Raw genomic sequence first — 21,935 nt, 5'->3', positions numbered from 1 at the left:
TAAATTAATATATTGAAAACTGATAACATCTGCTGAAAGGGTAAATTAATTTTTCCAACACGATAAAATCATGGCTTAATACATCAGAAGGCCCCTGAAATTGTAAAGGGAATCAGTTCCAGGGCCTGAAAAATTTTCGCATCAAATTGGGTCCCTAAAATTTTTTTTTTAATTCAATTAAGGCCAAATCTCAATTTTGTCCTAGTCATCAATTACACGTGGCTTTTAAAAATAATTTTTAATTCCAACTCAATAATTTAATCAGAAAAAAAATTAAAAACTCAATAAATACCTAATCTAATAATCTTTAACTAAACAAGGGTGCTTTTAGTAATTTTCAATAACTAAATATATTTAAAAAATTAAACCCTAAAAGCAGAAGCAGAAGCAGAAGCAGAGGAGGAGCAGGAGCAACGTGCGGCGGCGTGTTTCTTGGAGCGGAGATGGAGAAGGAAGATAGCAGGCTGAGGCACGTAGTTTCGTTTGAGAGGTTAACAGAAGTTCAGTTCATGGCGTGTTTCCGGTTCAAGCCAAGGTGGATGGCGCAGAAGATGAGAGGGGAAGCGAGATTCTGTTAAAGACGCGACTTCTGTTGGTTGAAACCAAAGATGGATCCCACATGGAATCCGATCCTCTACACCATGTTCCTCCCTCTCCCATGCTCTGTTTATCAGCGCCGGGACCGATCCGTTTAAAACCTTCCACCTTTCGCCTCCTCCTTCTCCTAATTATTTTCTTCCCTTTGCGCCTGGGAGCGAGATCGCAGGAAGGGGAGGAGATTGACGAACATGGCGCGATGGATCCATCAACAAACACCAAAGATCTCATCTTTTTTGCATTTCTGGGTGATTTCTGTTACTGGGTTTTTCATCTTTCTCAGCGGCGACCAAGCTTCGATCTTCACGAGGGGTCATGGTGAAAATCGACGGTGACAAGAGGAGGGGTTTCAGTACCAGATGGCTTTGGCATATGCTCCCTGATCTGCATCATCACCAGAGTGTCTTGAGGTCGCCGGTGTGGAAAAGAGGTTGGATCTCTGCTATGGCTGGTTTAAATGGCTAGGAAAGAAGGGCTGGGACGGAGGAGGATAAGATGGTGGTGGTGATCAGTGTGAAGGTGGATACGGTGGTGGCAGTGGTGGTAGTCAGTGGATCTCTGCTATCTAACATAATCTAATTAGGGTTCAATTTGGGGGAAGATTTGAGATTTGGTTCAATTTGGGGGTGAAAATATTTTAATTAGGGATTGGTTATAAGGATTATTAGATTAGATTATATTATTATATTAGTTTATTAGTTAGATTATTAGATTGTTTAGTTAAGGATTATTAGATTAGGTTTTTTATTAAGTTTTTAATTTTTTTTTCTGATTAAATAATTGAGTTGGAATTAAAAATAATTTTTTTTAAATTTTTTTAATTTAAAAAAAATTATAAAAGCCACGTGGAATTGATGACTGGGATAAAATTGAAGGCTGACACACTTTGGCCTTAATTGAATTAAAAAAAAAATTCTAAGGACCCAATTTGATGCAAAAATTTTTCAGGCCCTGGATTTGATTCCCTTTACAATTACAGGGGCCTTCTGATGTATTAAGCCTAAAATCATTTAAAAATTCTCAAAAAGCGTACAGATTTTCTCATGATCAAATTATTTAAATTTTTTAGAAAAGTTAGAGAAAGAATAATACTAATTTTTGATAAAAATAATTCAAATTTAAATCTATAAAAGACTTAATTGTAAAATAAGATAATTTTTTATGAAATTTATATCTCTTATTTAATCAATTTTTTCATCTCTTTCAGTTTATCTTATGTTTCTAAATCAATTTATATACTCAATGCTTGATTGACTTCTACCTTATTAGATAAGATTTATGGTTCGCTTCGTAAAATTCAAAATATAAGATAACTTTTTGGTTAAAATATAAGATAAATTTAATGGAATATTTGTTTACTTCAAAATCCGATTTTTTTTTAAAACAATGAAATTTCATGATGAGGGTGAGGGAGATACCAGATTAAATGTATTTGGGGACTAAGAGTTACTCCCTCCGTTTCAAAACTATTGTAGTTTTAACTTTTTTATTTTGTTTCAAAATCATTGTTGTTTTACATATCCAAAACACTTTATATCATTTTTTTCCATTCATGTCCTCATTTAATATTGTATCTCCCAAGTACCACATCTTATTTTCACCAATCACAATTCTCACTAATTAGTTGACCAATGATTTTCATTCTCTCTCTTTCAAATAACTCATATTAAATAAGGGTGTTTCAGTCAAATTATAACATCAATTAATGAATTTTTAAACTTTGTACAAAAACCTTAAACTACAATAGTTTTTGAACGAAGGAAATATGATAGAAAATCTATAATATCTTAAAGGGGCTGGTCTAAATAAAAATCTATTAAAATACATATAGTCGGTAAAAATTAAATTAAAATTCTTGGGAAGGGTCGTGACCCTTAAAATAAAAAACTATCAACAACTAAAACTGAATTTATAAAATGAAAATTAATTTCAGCTTTTTAAAATTTTAAAACATAAAATTAATGGATGTACCAAAAAAAAATTACAGTTATTATTGCATTTTATCTAAAAAAAAAAAATCAGTGGATATACTAATACTCCTATTTGATTCCTTGAACTCTAATCTGACTCTACATAATTATTGGATCCATAATTACACGGTGACATGTATGGAAGCGTGTGACTAGGTTATCCGGTCCATGCGGGCAATTTTGGTAATGTGAATGTATCAGTCGTGATGGAAACGACACAATCAATTAATGAAAAGCATTAAAGTCAAAAGTCAACTTTTTCGCCAACATCATTGCCACCATTTATTTTATCTTTATCATATTACCATAAATTCTGTTTCTCAACGCATTGCCTCTGCTAAAAGCCAAAAAAATTACCCACTTAAATTAAATATAAAAGCTAAAGTAATTAAACAATTCTCTCATGCTTGAAATTCATGATAATTTTTGTTATGTTTAAATTTAAATTGTGAGATTTTTTATATTTTAATGTTATCACAAACAACAAACTTATCGAATCTAATCTTATTGTGAAGACGTAATCTAAACTCTGTTTATTCTTGTCATCGTAGAAAAAGAGTGACAATTTAACTTCGTTGACCCTCTATAAAATGTGGATATTCCTCATCATATGCCATTAACAGTTGTTACATTCATATCACTATAAATAAACAAACTTTCGCCAGAGTCCAACAGGTGTGTGGTGGAGTCTTGACAAGTGTTGTTCATATTAGAAAGTGATAGAAACCTTTGGTTGAGTTGATTGTTTTTGTTATGATGAGGGTCTTTGAGAAAATGGGTAGAACTCTTCATCTGGGTTTTTTATTAGCACTCTCTTTGGTTTTGATTCTGAATGTGGCTCATGGAGGCAAAACTAGCACCTTCGTTAGGAAAGTTGAGAAGACTGTGGATATGCCATTTGATAGTGATGTTTTTGCTGTCCCTCCTGGTTATAATGCTCCCCAACAGGTACACTTTACCTTTCTTGTTTCCCTCTTTCACTATGACATTGTTATTTCAGATGGGTTGCTTCATGTTTGTTTGTCTCATATGGGAAATTTTTCTTCTTACTTTTCATTGTTTTTTTAGTTTTGTATTGATTTAGGGATCATTCTGTTTAATTTTCTCTGCCTTTATTTTGATTCATGGATGATTACTGATAAGTGAAAATAAGTTGTAAGTGATTACCGCAGAACCAACCACTTTGCTAATGAATTAAGTCTTGTAGTGTGTTTGATTATGCGGTGGAAAGTCCCATAATCACTTATGTCAGTTAGTTCTGGTTGAATGACTTGATTAACTACTTGGGGCATGTATTATTGCTTAGCATGTATGGTTATGCAATAGGAAGTCTTATTATCATTTATGAGGAAAAAATAAGTGTGCCACCACAAGTCCAAACCTGCTATTAATGTTCAATAATTTTCCTTCGTTTGATTTTAAATCAATGTTAGTGAATTGCAAACAAATAGTTCTGCTTTCTTTTTCCTTGCTTTTAGTGTCAATAACGGTTTTGCTCTGAATTAAGGTTCATATAACACAAGGTGACCTTGAGGGGAAAGCCTTGATCGTGTCATGGGTGACTGTAGATGAACCCGGGTCGAGTGAAGTGCATTACTGGAGTGAACACAGCAAGGAAAAGAAGAAAGCTGATGGAAAAGTTGTTACTTATAGATTCTTCAATTACACATCTGGTTTTATTCATCACACCACCATCAGACAATTGAAGGTATAGTACTGCTCTATTCTATTACTTCAATGTTATGCTGTTTCTCATCCAGATGCCAAGCTAGAAAGCTTTTAAAAGAAAGTAGAAAGAGTGCATTTGATTGATTTATGAATCAATTGTTCATAATATGTACTTCTTTTTGGGCAGCATAACACCAAATATCACTATGAGATTGGAATCGGGAACACAACGCGGCAGTTTTGGTTTATAACTCCTCCTGAAGTTGGTCCTGATGTGCCATACACATTTGGTCTTATAGGTATGTTTACTCCTTTAACTCAGTATAGTCTTCCAAGCTGGTTGTTTAGTACAAGGATGTATACATTTATCAGCTGCCTTAAAAGTTGGTAGTTTCTTTGTGTCTGTTTGGATACCAATGGATTGAGATGCTCTCATGTCACAAGACAATGTCAAGTGAAACATTGTGTCCATCTCTCCCTTCATAAACATTGTGTCCCCATAAGCCAGTATGTTTGTCATTAACTGTTTTTACATTGTTTGCAGGGGATCTTGGTCAGAGTTATGATTCAAATAAGACCCTTACTCACTATGAAACGAACCCAAAAAACGGACAAACTGTGCTGTTTGTAGGAGACCTCTCTTACGCGGATAACTACCCAAATCATGATAATAATAGGTGGGATTCTTGGGGAAGGTTTGTAGAAAGGAGCGTTGCTTATCAACCATGGATATGGACTGCAGGGAACCATGAACTTGATTTTGCTCCAGAAATTGTAAGTTTCTCATAAGAATTGATTAAATCTGGTTTTTAACTACTTGATGAACTTATCATGCTTTTGTTTTTCAACAACAATTTTCAACATTGCATGTAATGCATTTTCCAGGCCCAAATTTTAGTAAGTTTTTAACATAGATTGGTGATTTCCCACAGGGTGAAACCAAACCTTTCAAGCCTTATACCCGCCGTTACCCTGTTCCTTATAAAGCATCAGGGAGTACTCAACCCTTCTGGTATTCTATCAAGAGAGCTTCAGCATACATCATTGTCTTGTCTTCATATTCAGCATATGGTAATATGATAGATACAAAGTGTTAATAACATGTTTGGTTCTGCGCCGGTTGGTTTTATAATCACTTATGGGGAGAAGCTACAAAGCGTTAGCTTCTCGGGTTACCGTAGTTTGGATTGTGTGTCACCACCACTAATCCAAACACCCTAAATTGCTTTCTTCTGCCAGATTATTACTATTAAGATTTAACTGGCGCTTGTAAACTGTGATTTCACTGCTTTACATTGGTATGTCTGTTGGTATAATATAGTCTTCATTTGTTCTCAGGAAAATACACACCCCAATACAAATGGCTTGAACAGGAGCTACCGAAAGTTAACAGGACAGAGACTCCTTGGTTGATTGTTCTCGTGCATTCACCTTGGTATAACAGCTACAATTATCATTTTCTGGAAGGGGAAACAATGAGGGTAATGTTTGAGCCCTGGTTTGTGAAGTACAAGGTTGATGTTGTGTTTGCTGGTCATGTTCATGCCTATGAACGTTCTGTAAGTGCTAACACTTGGCTTGTTAAGTTACTTGACACTTCAATTCCTCATTTGAAATTTCTACATCATATGAAAACCACCATTCCGAATCATGTATCATTAGGCTTGTATTCAAACTTTGAAAGATAACCATGCAAGCAAATTTCTATTGCTATCCACTGCTAGAAGTATAATATAAGACTATTCATATTTATTGGAGATTATTTAGTGCATTTTCTAGTAGATGAGCTCCTAAAAGCTTGTACCCAAATGGACTCTTGGTTCATGACATCCATAAACATCATTATTTTTGTGTTTGCTTCCAATGACAATTGATTTGTTCGTGTCTCAGGAGCGTGTCTCGAATATTGCATATAATGTTGTAAATGGTATTTGCACTCCTGTGAAAGATCAATCGGCTCCTGTATATATAACCATTGGGGATGGAGGAAACCTTGAAGGCTTAGCAACCAAGTAAGCTTTATACATGAAATGTGTCAAGTCTTATTGCTTTTCTACCTTTTCTTTTTATGCAACTAAGTCTGATAAAAACTTCATCTGAGATACAGCATGACATATCCCCAGCCAGAGTACTCTGCATTCCGAGAAGCCAGCTTTGGACATGCCACTTTCGACATAAAGAACCGAACTCATGCTCACTATGGCTGGCATAGGAATCAAGATGGAGATGCTGTACAGGCTGATTCCCTTTGGTTTTTCAACAGATTCTGGCACCCAGTTGATGATTCCACAACTCCCGTTTCCCATTAACACATAGATTTACTTTGTTGATGATTCCACAACTCAATAAGTTCATGATTTGGTTATTGAATGCATGTGATTACCACCAACGTTGATCATCAGTACTTGTTATTCTACTTTGTAGTTCTATTTTCAAACACATCCTCTTGTCTTTTTTTACTGCACTGCATAAACACAAGTGAAACAGCTTCACTAGTTTTTCTTTTCCACCTTCATTGTGCTCTTCCCTATTGCTTCTTGAACTGATCAAAACACCTAGATAGAAAACTGGTTAGCCTAAATTGCAATATGGTATTGTGAATGGGACATTTGTCATGAATATATCTGCATATCAGTCTTTTCTAATATTTGGTTGTCTTTGGTGAAAAGTTTATTACACTAAGTAACAAAACCACAAGCCTATGAGTACAACACTCCCAAATACATTAGTTTCTAAAAACAGATATCCGTAATGGTTTAAACAGATTTCAGAAAAGTTGTTTTGTTTGCTGGTAAAGCAGATATCAGAAGCTACTTGACTTACACCGAAGTGACTGGTTCATTTGTTGCAGCTCTTTTATGTTTTCTTGTCTAGGATGTACCTGTTTTCTTGGTTTTGGCCAGTGGTTGATAAAATAGCTCTTCTGGAGTATATGAAAAGAAAAAAAACATAAGATTAATTTAATTTTATTGGAGTATACAATATACTACTGATCTTCCACAACTTTTAAGTCCAGATCAGCTACTCATATTCCGAGAGATCACAGTTGTGCTCGGCTGTATACGTGAGCGGAGCATGGTGTTGGAGTATCTGCAAAAGACACTTCGATGCTCAAGTCTGATCAAAGAACATGCTTATAGTATAGAAAGACCAATAGAATGATTAGAGTCTACCTCAATTTCTCAGTTGAAATCATATATATACACCTGACAGTTTCTCGTTTTGGAACATATATGTACTTGGCCTGGTGTGTGTTTGGTCATCCTCCTCTACTCAGTTTCAAGGTGATAACCGCATGCCTATGTGGCATGATTGAATGTCCATGTGGCATAACCTCCTAAACTTAGTTCTAAGCAGCAAACTAGATAAGTTTAGTTTAGTTGGCTAACTGAACTAGTTTGACGTTGATATTCTAGCCCATTGGTGGTCAACTTCTTTGGGCCTAGCTCATTAGGGTCAGCCTTGCGATCTTACGTCGGCTAGCTAGATCTTGACCTAGAACACTAACCCCTCAACTCGCCATGTAATATGAAGGAAACGCCGAGATGATGGTATAATTTATTTGTAATTGTAACTGGTCGGGTTTACTTTACATGTACACCCTCCAATCACTATTATAAGCAAAAGTTAGCTTTTAAGATTCATTGAATAAATGATGTATGTGGTCACTATTAATAACCACATACATCATTATTCAATGAATCTAATAAGCTAACTTTTGCTTATAATAGTGACCGGATGATGTATCTTTTAAGTTTTCATTGCTTTGATCACAGTTTTCATTTTTGGTTATTAGCAAGTTGTTCTCTTTCATCATAATTGATATCTACTCACACAAGTTTTTTCCTTAAAATTGGATTCTGGTTTTAGAACATGCACTATATCAACGTGTGTCCTCAAATATATTCATGGTTAGTAGCATGTTTGGATCAGGTTCTCTTTCATTCAAATTAATTATGAAACCTGTAAAGTACTCACATAAGCTTTTCCCCATAATTGATTTTTAGTTTCAAAGCTTGTTTGAAAATTCTTTTATAATTGATTCTATAGCCATAGTCAATTATGGGGTGTGACCGTGTGAGTACCTTCTGACTTTAGAATTGATTTTGAAAAGAAAAAAAAAGAAAATGATGCAAGTATACTATTAATTTTAGAAGATCAGTTTCCAAGCGCACTATCAGGTCTATCCGCTAGTATTATTAATACGAGGGTGAAAGGTAAAAAAAATTGAAGATGTAAACATAAAATAGATAGTCTCGTAGGATAGCTCAAGTGGTAGAAGCTGGGGGACATATAGATTGAGTAGAGGAGGTCCAGGGATCAATTCCTGGCGAGTGCAATTTATCTTTTCGATGTAAAAAAAACGGAAAATAGATAGAAAAGAATTCTTGTTAGACTTTTAAAGTAATCTTAATGCTTTTATTATTCTAATTCTAATATGTCTGTCTCTTCAAAGAAATTATAATATGTCCCCGGATGATAGCTCAAGTGGTAAGAGTTAGGAGACATGTTGGTTGGGAGGGGGAAGTCCAGGGGTCGAACCCCGGAGGGTGCAATTTATATTTTCGATGTACAAAAAAAAAGAAATTATAATATGACTTATGTCTATTTATTTTTTAAGAGAAATATGTAACCACACATTTTTCAGTTGATATTGAATCATAACACTTTAATATTAAGAGTCTCACTTATCTTCAATGTGATTTAATGATGAGTTATTTAACCCAAACTTTGGGATGGTCATTTAGACAACCCCTAATATTAATAGTAGTTTTTAACTCCCACAAATGTTAGGCATGAATATTACTCAAAAGTCAAAAGTATATGTTATTATGCATTCTGCTAGTTATATATTTTTCAAATTTGTATATATACTGTCGCTTTCAAAAAAAGATATTGGTTGACTGAAGGATTTAGAACTTAAATAAAATATTTAAAGATTCTATTTTCAAAAAAAGATATTGGTTGACTGAAGGATTTAGAACTTAAATAACGGCCAGTTATAAATAGTTCGTATTTTTTATTTTAAAAATCCTAAAATCATGATTTGTTATTTTCTAGATGTCATTTTTTTTATAGGGAAATGTTAGTGGTTAGTTGTTATTAAGTTAGAAAATCCCTTCAAATTTTTCTTCCTGAATTCGAACCCTGGATCTTCCCCTCCCCAACCCTTATATCCCCTAGCTCTTACCACTTGAGCTAACCATTGGTAATTTTTTGCTGTCAAAAAATAAAACCATTGGTAATTTTCAATTGAATTTTCAAAATTTGTGACCAGAACCTAAATTAATCTAGTAAAATTATGTTTTTTTTTTCAGTTAGTAAAATTATGATTTTTTTTTGAACGTGCTTATGATTTGTTAGTTGTTAGCAAATATTTTGGTTATGCAAATCGAAAAATCTGATTTTGTTCTGAACATACTTATTCGGCAATCATTCAAACTATCTGATATCTATTACAAGGAGCACGAATGATTCGATCTTTGGAATTGTTAGCAGACATGGTGTGAGTGTGAAGAATCCATCTTCCTTAGTTTCACAGTTCATGATTAACTGCTTCGTGAGTTGGAATTGTGATATTGCAATTTGCAAAAATGATTGAAAGGGAGAGTGCTGGAGAAAGGAGGAGAGCCGTGGGTTGGGGAAGGGAAAGGGGGAGGTGGGGACATTCTAGTCATTGTAAAAAATGATATTTTAATTTTTTTATTAAACATGTTAAGGTGACTTGCTATATCAAGTCATTTTGCTCTTTCATGGGTGAAAGACCTATCTTTCTCTTTCACCCTAGAAGCCACCTAATTATAAATCTTCTTGTTATTTTATCTTAGATATTATGCTGCTGCATATTCTTATGCTATTTTTAGTATAATAGTATTTGTATGATATTAAAGCATTTTTAATTTTTGTGGTTGAGAATAAATCGGATTATTTCAAGTAGGATTTTAATATTACATCAGAAAGTTAAATCAATTCTTTCTTTATAGAAAAGATATGTATTTTCCTTACTGAATAGTTGGTCTTTACATAAAATACATATCCGATCATGTGATTCGTTTCTTTGTTGTTAAGCTAAGATTTTAGATTATAAATTGAAGGGAGAAGAAAGAAAAAGAAAACAAACCCGTCATGGAATCAAAAGCGCCTCTGTATTTAATGGAAAAACCAACTATCAATCTATCATGATATATTCTTTCTTGAAGGCCTTGGTAGTAATCATACTAGTTCTCGCCCTATTTTTTTTATATGTTACTTGCTTCGGGTTCAAGTCAACCTCCTTCGTCTCATTCAACCCCAAGGTGAACAACACTTTCCATGCAAGAAAACCTGCCTCTATCTCTGTCTCTGTTGAAGGTTTCACTGACTTGCCACTTTGGCTCAACTTGTTTCTTCACTTTGTTGTGCAAATACAATGTCACGAGTGTTGTACATTAGGGTTTTGATAAGGGAGGAAGGAAACGATTTGTGAGAAGAGAATACGAGATGTTAAATCAAGTCAACAAAGCTCTTTCTCATTTTCTGCACATCAAGCACTACCGGATGGTGCATCTACAAAGTCGGATAGTCCACATGAACTAGATAGGGCTTTGAGATATTGAGTTGAACTATATACCCAATCCCCACTGGTGTCTTGGTCAACTACAACATTATCGACAACGATAAAAGAGAAGAATGCTAGGACTGTCGTGGCGAGCAGCAGCATTAACCACAACATTTTTTACGACGACGAAAGAGAAAGCGGGTTCGGAAGCAGGGAAAGAGAAACAAAGACGATGGAAGAGAATGAGAAAACTCTTCAGTGAAGCATGAAGGATCTTATTTGCTCTCTCCCAAAGTTATGTGGGTCCCCGCACTGCATAAAATTGATATTGTAAGAAATGGATGGAAACATGAATGATCAATTATTTTAATTATCTGTTTAGTTCCCGTGTTTGTAAGTCAGTTTGTGTTTAGTCCCTAATATGAAAATTTGCAGCAATGAGTCCCTCTGATTGCACCATGTTTGAAAATAGTCCCTCTTGGAGGGCGGAATTCCGACGATAACTGACATGTTATTATCCATGCCACTTATAATTAAATTTTAATTTTCACACATTTAATTAAAAATTGACAAAATACAAAAACTTAAATTTCTTTCACTAATAAAAAAAATACTTATTTTAATCTTCAATTTCATCATTTCAACAATTCTTCTTTAGTGTTCTTCAATTGTTCATTAATATTCTTCATATTCCCCTTTCCTCTTCTTGTTATTCCCCTCACATTTCTCCTTCATCTCCACAAATGAACAATTGAAACCGATTAAAACAAAGTTAAACATCACCAACACAGAAACCTCTCTCAACATCTTCCCTAGAAATTAAAAAATATCAACCCTCTACCATTCATCTTAATTTCATACCCAACAAGGACAAATTAGCCAACAACACCCCTCCCTTCCTTTTTTTTTGGTTCAATGGATTTGTATTGAAAGAAGAAACAAAGCCACATACATGAAAGAAGGCACTAGGCCCAACCTTAGCTCATAAGCTGCTATAAGCAAGAGCAACTAGAAGAAAAAAAGCCCAGCCCATTGGATTTAAGTTCCATTCGAATGAAAAAATTCTTATAAATCTTTTGGTAAAACAGCTTAATTAAGCGCTTATGATGTCAAGCGATCATAAACACTTATTTTTATAAGTTATCTTGAGTATTCAAATAAGCTCTTCCAAGCTATACAAACCCTCACTCACCCTCTCCGTTTCAATTCGCTGACGGAAAGAGGTGGCTCGGTGATGGAGTCTGACCGGCCCCGCGGTGGCGAATCCGTTTTCAATGTCAGCGATAAGTTTCTCCGGATCGAGATCATGGCGGACACCGCCACCACCTTCTCTATCGCTGGCTGCAGCAAGAGGAGACCCAAAGAACAAGTTATGAACGTGTATTGCTCTGCAGCAGCATCTACTACAGTTGTTAGAGTTCAAACACTGCGTATCAGTTCTTCTATCCTCGCTGCTAAAACCCCTTCATTCTCTAAGGTAACCTAACCTCTTCTTTATACAGTACTAATATTAATGTATTGTTGTCTGTAGCAATTTTTTTAATTTTTGCAGCTTTTCGATTCAAAGCAGAGACACTACACCCTCAGGATTAATGCATCTGGTAGGTAACTTTTTTTTTTTATATAAACTTTGCCTGATCATTTTAATTTTCCATCAAAATAGTCCGTCACTTAAATGATGCTATATTCTTTTGCATTGCAGAAGAAGCTGTTCTCATGGAGCTACTAAAATTTATGTGCAGTGATATCTTGGAAATTGATGAGCTTTTGACTGCTGATCAATTTGAAGTCTTTGGACGCATGAGACAATGTTGCCAGAGATTGCAAAATTCCCCCATGACACTTGACTCTGCATTATTTTACCTCGAGCTTCCTCATACTGTCCGAATGGCGGATGCAATCCAACCACTCACTATTGCTGCAAACAAATATCTTGCTGCCCATTACAAGGATATAACCAGGCAAGTCTTTGCATTTTATTTGCATTATCTTAAACTCAAGCACTATAATTTTTGTTTATGGTTTTTCTATTCTATCATGTGTTATTTAATGAATTCCTCTTCACCCTTTTCCATACTGATGTTTGTATCATTGTATGTGTTGCATCTAATGTTTGAATCTTGGTCGACGGTTTTTATTTTTTTGTCAATCAGCCTCTTGATATAAACACTTGAGAGGTGTAGGCAAAGACCTATCTAATTTGTTGCCATTCTTCATTGTTTTCATCTGAAAATTATCTTTCTTTTTTAATGACAATTATATGGCCAGGTTTAGGGAAGAGGTTATGGCCTTGCCTCTTTCTGGCATAGAGGCAATCTTGGCTAGTGATGATCTCCAGGTTGAATCAGAAGATGCTGTATATGACTTGACTTTGTATTAAAGTGGGCTAGACAACATTACAACAGTCCGGAAGAAAGGCGAGAAGTTCTGGGCACACGAATTGCGCCTTTAATTCGCTTCCCTTATATGACATGCTCCAAACTTGAGAAGGTTTTAACCTGTGATGACTTTAAACATAATAGGGCATCTAATCTTTTACTTGAAGCCCTATTCATCAAGGCCAATCATTCACGTAGCGCATCTGCTTCTTTGAAATGTCGTTTTGCGGAAAGGGCATATAAGTATCGCCCTGTTAAGGTGGTAGAATTTGAACTTCCCAAGCAACAATGTGTGGTGTACTTGGAGCTGAAGCGAGAGGAGTGTGCCACTTTGTTCCCATCTGGCCATGTGCGGTCTGAGGCATTCCATTTGTTTGGACCGCTGTTTTTTCTATCAGCAGAATGTAACATGGACCAACAGGGCTCTTTTCATTGCTTTGATCTGTTTTTGAGAATGCAGGAAAATAGTTCGGCATGCTTGGCTGTTGACTATGAATTTGCTGCAAGGTCTAGGCCAACAAATGAGTTTGTTAGCAAATACAAAGGCAGTTATACATTTACCGGGGGAAGGTTGTTGGCCATAAAAACTTGTTTGCGATTCCATGGAATTCCTTCATTGCTGAGGATAGTCTTTTATTCATTGACGATGTTCTCCATCTTAGAGCCGAGTTCACCATCAAACATTAATCCCCAATTTCTCTTTATGATTTTTTGTTCTAGCTGGTAGCCATACTTTTAGCTTAAATGCTAGTGTTATATTCCTAGTCAGTTACTCAGGTCTAGATCTTTCTTAATTTATTGCTAGGTTTTTATTGGAAAGCTATTGCCCTTTCATCTAAGCAAAGTCATGCTTGCTTATAATCTTTTTTATGATAAGTAAATTCAAACAGGGAGCGACCCTTCTCTACCTTCATTATAGCTTTCTACCCTTTATTCTTATTGATTGAGGATGCATTTCGAAGCAATCTCATTGTTTTGTCAATTCTTACGATGTCAATTTATTTGAAGGTTTGTGGACATGAGTTAATCCGTACACATATTCTGTATAGCTCCGTAACTGCTAAATTTGTGATGAATCATTATTTATTTGAAATCAAAACAATATAATTTTTAGGTAACACACGTAACGCAGATTGAGATTGTCATCAGTTAAGGTGGTTAACTTCCATATCTTGTGTTTTGTATCGTAATTTTGGATCAAGATCTTCGGTCTTTAAATGGTGTTTCAATTTTCTGTTTCACGAACGAAATCTTGTCATGTCAATTAAAAACTAGAAGGTACGGTAGTGTTAGTTACTGCTAAATTACACAATTGTTTTTAACTGTAATGTCACAGAGGACACGACACTGTTTGCATAGAGAAGGTTTCAATCTCTTGATCTTTAGCATTTTTTTTAACCCTACCTAAACCCAAGCAAATATCCCCTGCCACAATTCTCAGTACACTCACTCAAATCCTGCTATCGCGTTCATGCATAGTTCCATAAATCCATGATTTTATGACAGATTATATCACCATCTTCAATCCCTTATTAGTTGATTGCTGAAATATATTTTTAGTCCCTGAAAAATTATCCCATCTATTTTTAGTCCCTGAATATATTTTTGAATGTATTAGAGTTCACAATAATAGTCAGTTATAATGTGTAGATTCCGCTTTTTCTCTATCTCTAAACTCACATCACAATATATATTACATTCATTATCGAGTGTGGACCCAGCATTTTCCTAATAGAATATTGAGAGGGGTCTTGTGCAACCAAAGTTCTTTTCAAGGAGACAGAAGGGTGTTTGCCTTTGAGATCGTATAGTTTTATAAAGAAGTTAGTCTTCTATCACCCTTAACTTCTGGGTTACATTCTCCTTTAGTACTTTTCCTTGACAAAACATTGGAAAGATAGAAGGAGAAGGAAAAATATCAGCAGAGAACAAGCAGAAAGGAAGGTTCAAAAGAATATGTGTCTTTTGTGGTAGTAGAGTTGGATACAAGTCTGCATTTAGTGATGCAGCTCTTGTCCTTGGTGATTTTCTGGTAATTCTTTCTCTATTATTATTTGCCAATTCATAAGTGAGTAAATGTTCATTTGTATAGTTCTAACTCTTGCATGTGTTTGTTTATTCATTCTTTTGAATTATTTCATAGGTTCAGAAGAGAATTGACTTGGTTTATGGAGGAGGAAGACTAGGACTAATGAGCTTGATCTCTCAAACTGTGCTAAAGGGAGGCTGCCATGTTCTTGGGTAATATTTATTAGTTTCTTAACATGTTTGGAAGTCCAGTAATAAGTTGATAGTCTTGTTTTGGCGTGTAGTGTACATCTTTTCTTTAAACAGTGTATGCATTGTTTTTGTTTTCCAGGGCAACAAGGAACAGTTAGTGCAACTAATGTTTGAAATATTCAACATAACTGGGTTTTATGCCTCAGAACAAGCTGTGTTGTCACTGTATGTGGTGGGACGTATTTCAGGATGCACTGTTGATATTGCGCACGGAAAAATAGGTATCCACGTCTTAAGTAATAGGAACTAATTTTACTTATGCATATAAGTTATACAATGAATAGAATTTTAGAAACTTTGATCCGCTTGCTATGTGGATCAGGCGGTTTGTTTTGATGTGGTCATGTGGGTGTATGTTATCTCCAGCACATAATCATGTGGCTGTAGGTACTGAAACTTCTCATGTGCTGTGTTCTTTATTTTGCTACAGAATAAAGAAATAATAGTTATGACTCATGAAAGGAGAGGAAAACCAAAAATAATTGAATAAAGAAAAATAAAGATTGGGCGTTTGCCGTTTGTTCCAAATAGAAAAAGGTGTAGCTTGTTGATATGCTTCGAAAAGCAAGTGGGAGTAGTATATTAGTAATCTCACACAGTCATGAACCCACTCTTGCACCTTGGGAAAGCCTGAATCAAATCCAAACCTAAGGAAAATGGTTTTTCTCCGTCAAAGTCGGGCTGGGTCGGTTCGAGTAAGTTCCCATGGGTTCAGATATGTTTGCCATGCCTAGGTCCTGTTGCACACTTCATTGAAGTAGATAAATGGATGTGTCAGTGTTGTTCTTCAAATATGAATTTACTCTCGACCTTATTGGTTGTTACATGCATCATAATCTTGTTGGTTTTATAAATAGATATTGCACCAGTAATTGAGTGTGCTGTTCACCACATTGCCTCAAGAAGCTTCAAGTTGGGAGGTATGGATCTAACTAATTTCCTGGCTCAAGAACTTGGCAAGTCCAATCCACTAGTAAATATCAGCCTGTCTGATGTGGAGAAAATAAAAGAGCAATACTCATGCTGTGCTGAAGATGAATTAGCTTATCAGAAGACTGAACTGTCCTGTGGAGAAACATACCCTTCCTGATGGACAGGTCTGCTTTCCTGATTTCTCTGATTCGATTTGACTTATGATACTCATAATTTGCTACCCTTGATTTTTATGTTAGCTTTTGATATATCGATAATTTGGTAGTAGTCTAGATGACTTTATATTGATTGCAAGAGTGAGAAGGAAATGGAAATGAAACGGAATGTGGGGACGAAAAAACATTATGTAGAGATCAGAGCTTTTTTTAAACTATTGTGCTTGATCTAAAACATTTGGATTATTGTTAGACTTACACAAAGCTTATAAGCTGAAATGACAAAGTGGCTATTTTTGTTACTTTGGAATTTGAATACATTTTGTTCAACTTCTCATGGTTTAGCCATTAAAATAGAATCATAATTCATGACTTCAATTGAAAGTTGAATTACCTTAGGTGATAACAATTGGGAGAGAAAGATACACTGTTGGTGAAGCCTTATTCCAGTCAAGTCTGTTGGGTTTAGAGGCTCATGGCATTGTTGAGCAGCTTGTCAGAACTAGTTCAACTGTATCATCTGATAATCACCGGCAGCTGCTAGAAAATACTGTGGTGTGTGGTGGCACTTCTTCTATGACAGGTGAATATTTCCTCTTCAATAGTAGTGGTGAATTTAGGATAAACTTGATGCGAACTTTTAATTTCTTATGCTTCCTTTTTTTTCTTTTCCCATTTAAGAATAATGTGCGGATCTTTGGTCTATATATCAATACTTGCTAATAAAGGCAGTTTAACAACCTTGCATAGTGGGATATGGGGAAGGGTTGGACAACTTGGACCTATTATGAACCCATTGTAGGCAGCCTTACCTTGCATTTGCAGGAGGCTGATCCCATGGAGTATTACGATATCTGGGCTATACCACGTAATATCGGACCATGAAATTTCTCAAGTGTGATTTTGTAAATTTTGATGCTAGATAATTGGTCAAACATGGTAGTCTTTGACTGAAACTTCCAAATTACAGAAATTGGGGATTGACCCAAGAATTACAGAAAACAGAGATAGAAGCTGGAGAAATGACTATTGTATTTTATCTTCATGCTAATTTTGTTATTTTTGTCGCTGCATATGAATTTGAGGTCGCTGTTATGTTGGGTCAAGCCAGAGAAATTGGATGGACATAAAGGGCTGGTCAAAATATATCAAAAGAGGCTGGCCAGCCCAAGTTACAATAGCGCATTTGGGACCTGGCCTGTGAAAGTGCTAGTACTCAAAATTAGCAATAATGAGATGTTTCATGCCTGCTTATGAAGTTCCTCACCATCTCTGATTAAAAAAGAAAATACTACTCTGTTTGGTGTTCTCTTTGGTCTTTTTGTCAGTTTAGGTTTTTCCTCATTAGCGAGTAAAGTCAAATTATGTGATACATCGATTTTTTCAATTTGTTACTGAAAACATTGGGGGTTATTTCAACATTCTGACTTCTTATTTATGAGGAAGCTATGGTTTATGAATTATTATTTCTGACTGATTAATGCTGCTTCTCACTGCAGGTTTTGAAGAGAGATTTCAGAAGGAATCTAACTTAAGTTCATCAACTGTTCAACCTACCCTTGTTACAGAATTTGGTTGACTTACAAATTACATAACTTCAAATTATGTAAAAACTCAATATCTTACGAGCTAGTTTTTTTAACTCTCTTTTGTAAATGTAAATATCAATCTTTACAAGAGGGAAAAGTATTTTGCACCTGTTGTACACGAGTAACATAAAAACTGTAAAAGAATGTGTGGTTATTTGTGTTTTAATCTGCTGGTGGATATTCTCAGCCTCCAGAGTACATGCCAGAAAATTTAACCATGTATTCTGCATGGGTGGGAGGTGTCATCCTTGCAAAAGTAGTTTTCCCTCAAAATGAGCATATAACTAGGCCGACTATGATGAAACCGGACCTTCAAATGCTTCTGACAGTATTCATCTGCACCATTTCAAGATATGTTTATTCCTCTGCATCTTCTATTTGTACTGTAAAATGCCCTCATCCTTGGTTTGATGTAGATTCTAGATAATAGATGTCCATGTATTGTTCTCTATTAATGCAATCTTCTTACTCTACAAGTGGAGCTTGCTTAATTATCTTTGTAACATGAATATCCCTGTATTTTGGCCTTTTGTAACCCCGTAGCTACACCTCTACATGTACAACCCTTTCTACCCTTCTTTTTTTGTTACCTTTCTACCCTTTTTATATTAGTAGTTTGTAAATATTGCCTTAGTTTATGCATTAGTAATTTATTGTTTGAAAGGAAAGTTGTGTACAAGACCATAAATCAAATTTCTCTCTGTAATAGCTGCTGTACACATCCGCTATAACGGAAACTCACTTCAACACTTGGCTAATAGATTTGCATAAAACCATGATGTCTGACCGAGCATCAGAATAGTTATGTTAAAAGATATAAAATAATTGATATTTAGTTTGATTAAAAATATTATTCTTCAATATAATACAAATTATTAAGGTTTAATTATATCAGTTGTGATATACTCACACCTCCCCTTCTCTTACATATTATTTCCACTTTGTTTTCTTCATTTCTCACTCTGCATTTCCTGTCACATCACATATCATATCAGTCATTTACCTCTCTTTTCTACGTAATTTGGTGAGGTGGAGGTGGAATTAGTTTGTGAAAATATTATTATTCTTAATGATACTTTTGGTCCATAGTTTTACAAAGGCTTAAATACTTTGGAGGTCCCTGAAATTGTTCCCCGTACGAAAATAAGTCTTTGAATTTTTTTTTCCGATTTTGAATCCCTGAAATTTTTTTTTTAATCAGAATAGGTCCTTACTCGTGTTACCAGCTTAGGTGGCTCAATTTTTACTGAGTCATTGATTCCACGTGACTTTTAGATTTTTTTTAAATACACATGGATTAAAAAAATAAAATTAAGCATTTAAATTTAAAATTAAACCCTTAATCTAATTAACCTAAATCCCTAATTAGATTTGAAATTTAAAATTAAACATTTAATTTAAAATTAAACCCTTAGATTTAGGGTTAGGGTTAATTAGGTTAATAAGATTTTAATTTTAAATTTCAAATCTAAGATCTGAAATTAACGGAAACGTGATCTGATGTTTGATTCTAAGATCTGATCCATGATTAACGCAAATGAGCATCCTGAAAATCCATTATTTCCAAGATCTGTGATTTCCAAATTGGACAAATTTCTCAAAGACAATGGCAGATGCCCCCCAAAAGTGATTGTCACCAAGGTCTAGTGATCTCAGTAGTTGTAAACTTGAAATTGACCCAGAGAACTTGGAATTGTCCCAATCAGATTATTGCCACCAAGGTCTAGTACTTGCAAAAAAGAACAATTTCTGAGGCTTGGAGTGATAATTCCAGTTAAGTTGTTATTTGAAAGATCAATAATGATGGTATTTCTCCAAAGAGTTTATTATGAGAGAGAGAACTTTCAGCGTACAATTTGCAAATCTCTCCACTGTGTGGATAATGGTAAACAAATTTGACCAAATTTCATCCTTTGAAAGTTTGTACTTTGTATACACATCACATGGCCCGTGTATACAAAGAGAGAGGAAGTTGAACCCAGCAATTATTAAACTTGTGTCGGTCATTGACTAGCTCAAAGTGCTAGGTTAAGAGGTTAATAGTCGAACTAGTGAGTCGTTAGTTGAGCTAGAGAGTCACTAGTTACTAATTAAATTACAAAACAGATAGGTTAGTTGGTTTTCACTAGTTCAAATGGACATCCTAACAGACAAAAAAATATATTAACGGACTAAAAATAGATGGATAATATTTCAGGGACTAAAAATAAATTCCAGCCATCAACTAATAAGGGACTGAAGATGATGATATAATCTGTCATAAGTATGACAAGGTTACTTTCCAATAAAAACCAAGCAATAAAGTAAGACAAACAGCTGAGTAGCATACATACTAGGTACATAATTTAGTGCATAGTGCCTTGGTCTTAAAGTTATAAGTCCTTAAAATGACAGAAAATGAGAAATCAAAATATGGTGGTAAGCTGGAAGTGAAGGCATTCAGTTGGGATCAGGTTTTGATGGTGAGCCTGACTTTGAGATGGAGAACATCATCCTTGAATAAAAGACTATCCTGAGCAATGAAGGAATTCCAAGGCATGGCAAACATGTTTTTATGGCCAACAACCGTCCCCTCAGTGAATGTACAATTGCCTTTGTACTTAGATAAAAACTCATTCGCGATTGGCTCTGGTGGCCTAGACCTTGCAGTAAATTCGTAGTCCACGGCCAAGCTGCTTTCAGCTGAATAAGCATTTTCAGGCATTCCCAAAAACAGCCCAAAGCAATGGAAAGAGCTCTGTTGGTCCATGTTGCATTCTGCTTTGAGAAAAAAAGCATGCACACCCAAATGGAATGGGTGAGAGTACAGTTGGCCAGATGGGAACAAATTGGCACATTCCTCCCGCTTGAGATTAAAGCCCACCACATAGTGGTGCTGCTGCCAGGGAAGTTGAACTTGTAATACTGTAACATGGCGAAGCTTATATGCCCTCTCAACAAAACGGCGATGATTTGCTTCCAGTGACGCTGGGGGCTGCTCCTTGAAAAGTAGAGCTTCAATTACAAGTTCACGAGCAACCTTATGGGTAAAGTCGTCACAGTCTGAGAACTTGGCGCCTTTTTGGTGGGTTGGTGTAATGTTGTGTAGCCCAATTTAATACAAAGTCATATACAACATCTTCTGATTCAACGTGGAGATCATCACTAGCCAAGATTGCCTCTATTTCAGAAAGAGGCAAAGCCATAACCTCCTCTTGTTGCATGCACCTAGTCATAATATAATTTAATTGGGGTTAAAAAAGAAAGATGATGAAAACAAGAAAAGAAAATAGTAAAATTGTAGTGCTTTGTTTAAGATAAAGCAACTGACTTACTTGGTTAAATCCTTGTATCGGGAAACAAGATACTGCTTAGCAGCATCAATGAGTGGTTGGATTGCATAAGCCATTTGGATGGTATGAGGAAGCTCGAGGTAAAATAATGCAGAGTCAAGTGCCATGGGAGAATTCAGCAATATCCGGCACAGTTGTCTCGTGCGTGAAAAGGAGGCTTGTGTACAGTGGCGGAACTTGACATGAATGTTTGGAGGGGCTAGTATATTGTGCAAACTTTTGGATGTTTTGTTTAATATTTTGGTTCAAATTCAAACTTGATTTCATATATCTTTACATAATAAAGAAGTTAAAATTTGTCAGGTTAAACTTAACATTGATTGAAAAAATAGAGTTATGTTTACCATATAACTTTAACGTAAATCCACGTTAAGTTTAATAAAAATTAGAAAATAAAAGATACAAGTGATACTTAGAATAAAAAAAAGAAAAGGAAAGAGAAAAATGATGGATGTGTAATATATATGATAGACGTAAAAAATAGAGAAAAAATTA

The 21,935-nt window shown here is 35.2% G+C and overlaps 2 protein-coding genes and 2 pseudogenes across 2 annotated transcripts; 3 read left to right on the top strand and 1 right to left on the bottom strand.

The window, feature by feature from the left end:
* The first annotated feature begins 3,143 nt into the window (after positions 1–3,143).
* Positions 3,144–6,744, top strand: LOC130747932 (purple acid phosphatase). Its single transcript, XM_057600992.1, has 8 exons — positions 3,144–3,515; positions 4,075–4,275; positions 4,423–4,534; positions 4,780–5,009; positions 5,168–5,306; positions 5,574–5,794; positions 6,126–6,247; positions 6,343–6,744. The coding sequence occupies exons 1-8, from the start codon at positions 3,321–3,323 to the stop codon at positions 6,542–6,544; spliced, it is 1,422 nt and encodes a 473-aa protein (XP_057456975.1). The 5' UTR covers positions 3,144–3,320; the 3' UTR covers positions 6,545–6,744.
* A 5,134-nt stretch (positions 6,745–11,878) lies between these two features.
* LOC130747930 (BTB/POZ domain-containing protein POB1-like) lies at positions 11,879–14,067 on the top strand (annotated as a pseudogene).
* A 165-nt stretch (positions 14,068–14,232) lies between these two features.
* On the top strand, positions 14,233–18,137 carry LOC130747931 (actin-related protein 7-like; annotated as a pseudogene).
* A 2,420-nt stretch (positions 18,138–20,557) lies between these two features.
* On the bottom strand, positions 20,558–21,547 carry LOC130745116 (BTB/POZ domain-containing protein POB1-like). The gene is made up of 3 exons (XM_057597256.1): positions 21,423–21,547; positions 21,222–21,315; positions 20,558–21,127 (listed from the first exon to the last, which is right to left on the bottom strand). Exons 1-3 carry the CDS (start codon positions 21,545–21,547, stop codon positions 20,558–20,560), a joined length of 789 nt encoding a protein of 262 aa, XP_057453239.1.
* Positions 21,548–21,935: the final 388 nt, after the last annotated feature.

The sequence above is a fragment of the Lotus japonicus genome, chromosome 3 (assembly GCF_012489685.1).
Source record: "Lotus japonicus ecotype B-129 chromosome 3, LjGifu_v1.2".
Classification (NCBI taxonomy): Eukaryota; Viridiplantae; Streptophyta; class Magnoliopsida; order Fabales; family Fabaceae; genus Lotus; species Lotus japonicus.
The sequence above is the reverse complement of the archived record's forward strand: the minus strand, read 5'-3'. Positions and strand labels throughout refer to the sequence as shown.

What these genes read in the sequence shown, in the direction of transcription:
- LOC130745116 (XM_057597256.1), bottom strand. Translation starts at nt 21,547, where the DNA reads ATGGCACTTGACTCTGCATTATTTTACCTCGAGCTTCCTCATACCATC. An exon ending in CGATACAAGGATTTAACCAA is followed by an intron (nt 21,316 to 21,422) that starts GTAAGTCAGTTG and finishes TATTATGACTAG; the next exon opens with GTGCATGCAACAAGAGGAGG. An exon ending in ACGTTGAATCAGAAGATGTT is followed by an intron (nt 21,128 to 21,221) that starts GTATATGACTTT and finishes TTTACCCATAAG; the next exon opens with GTTGCTCGTGAACTTGTAAT.
- LOC130747932 (XM_057600992.1), top strand. Translation starts at nt 3,321, where the DNA reads ATGATGAGGGTCTTTGAGAAAATGGGTAGAACTCTTCATCTGGGTTTT. An exon ending in ATACACATTTGGTCTTATAG is followed by an intron (nt 4,535 to 4,779) that starts GTATGTTTACTC and finishes CATTGTTTGCAG; the next exon opens with GGGATCTTGGTCAGAGTTAT. An exon ending in GTCTTCATATTCAGCATATG is followed by an intron (nt 5,307 to 5,573) that starts GTAATATGATAG and finishes ATTTGTTCTCAG; the next exon opens with GAAAATACACACCCCAATAC.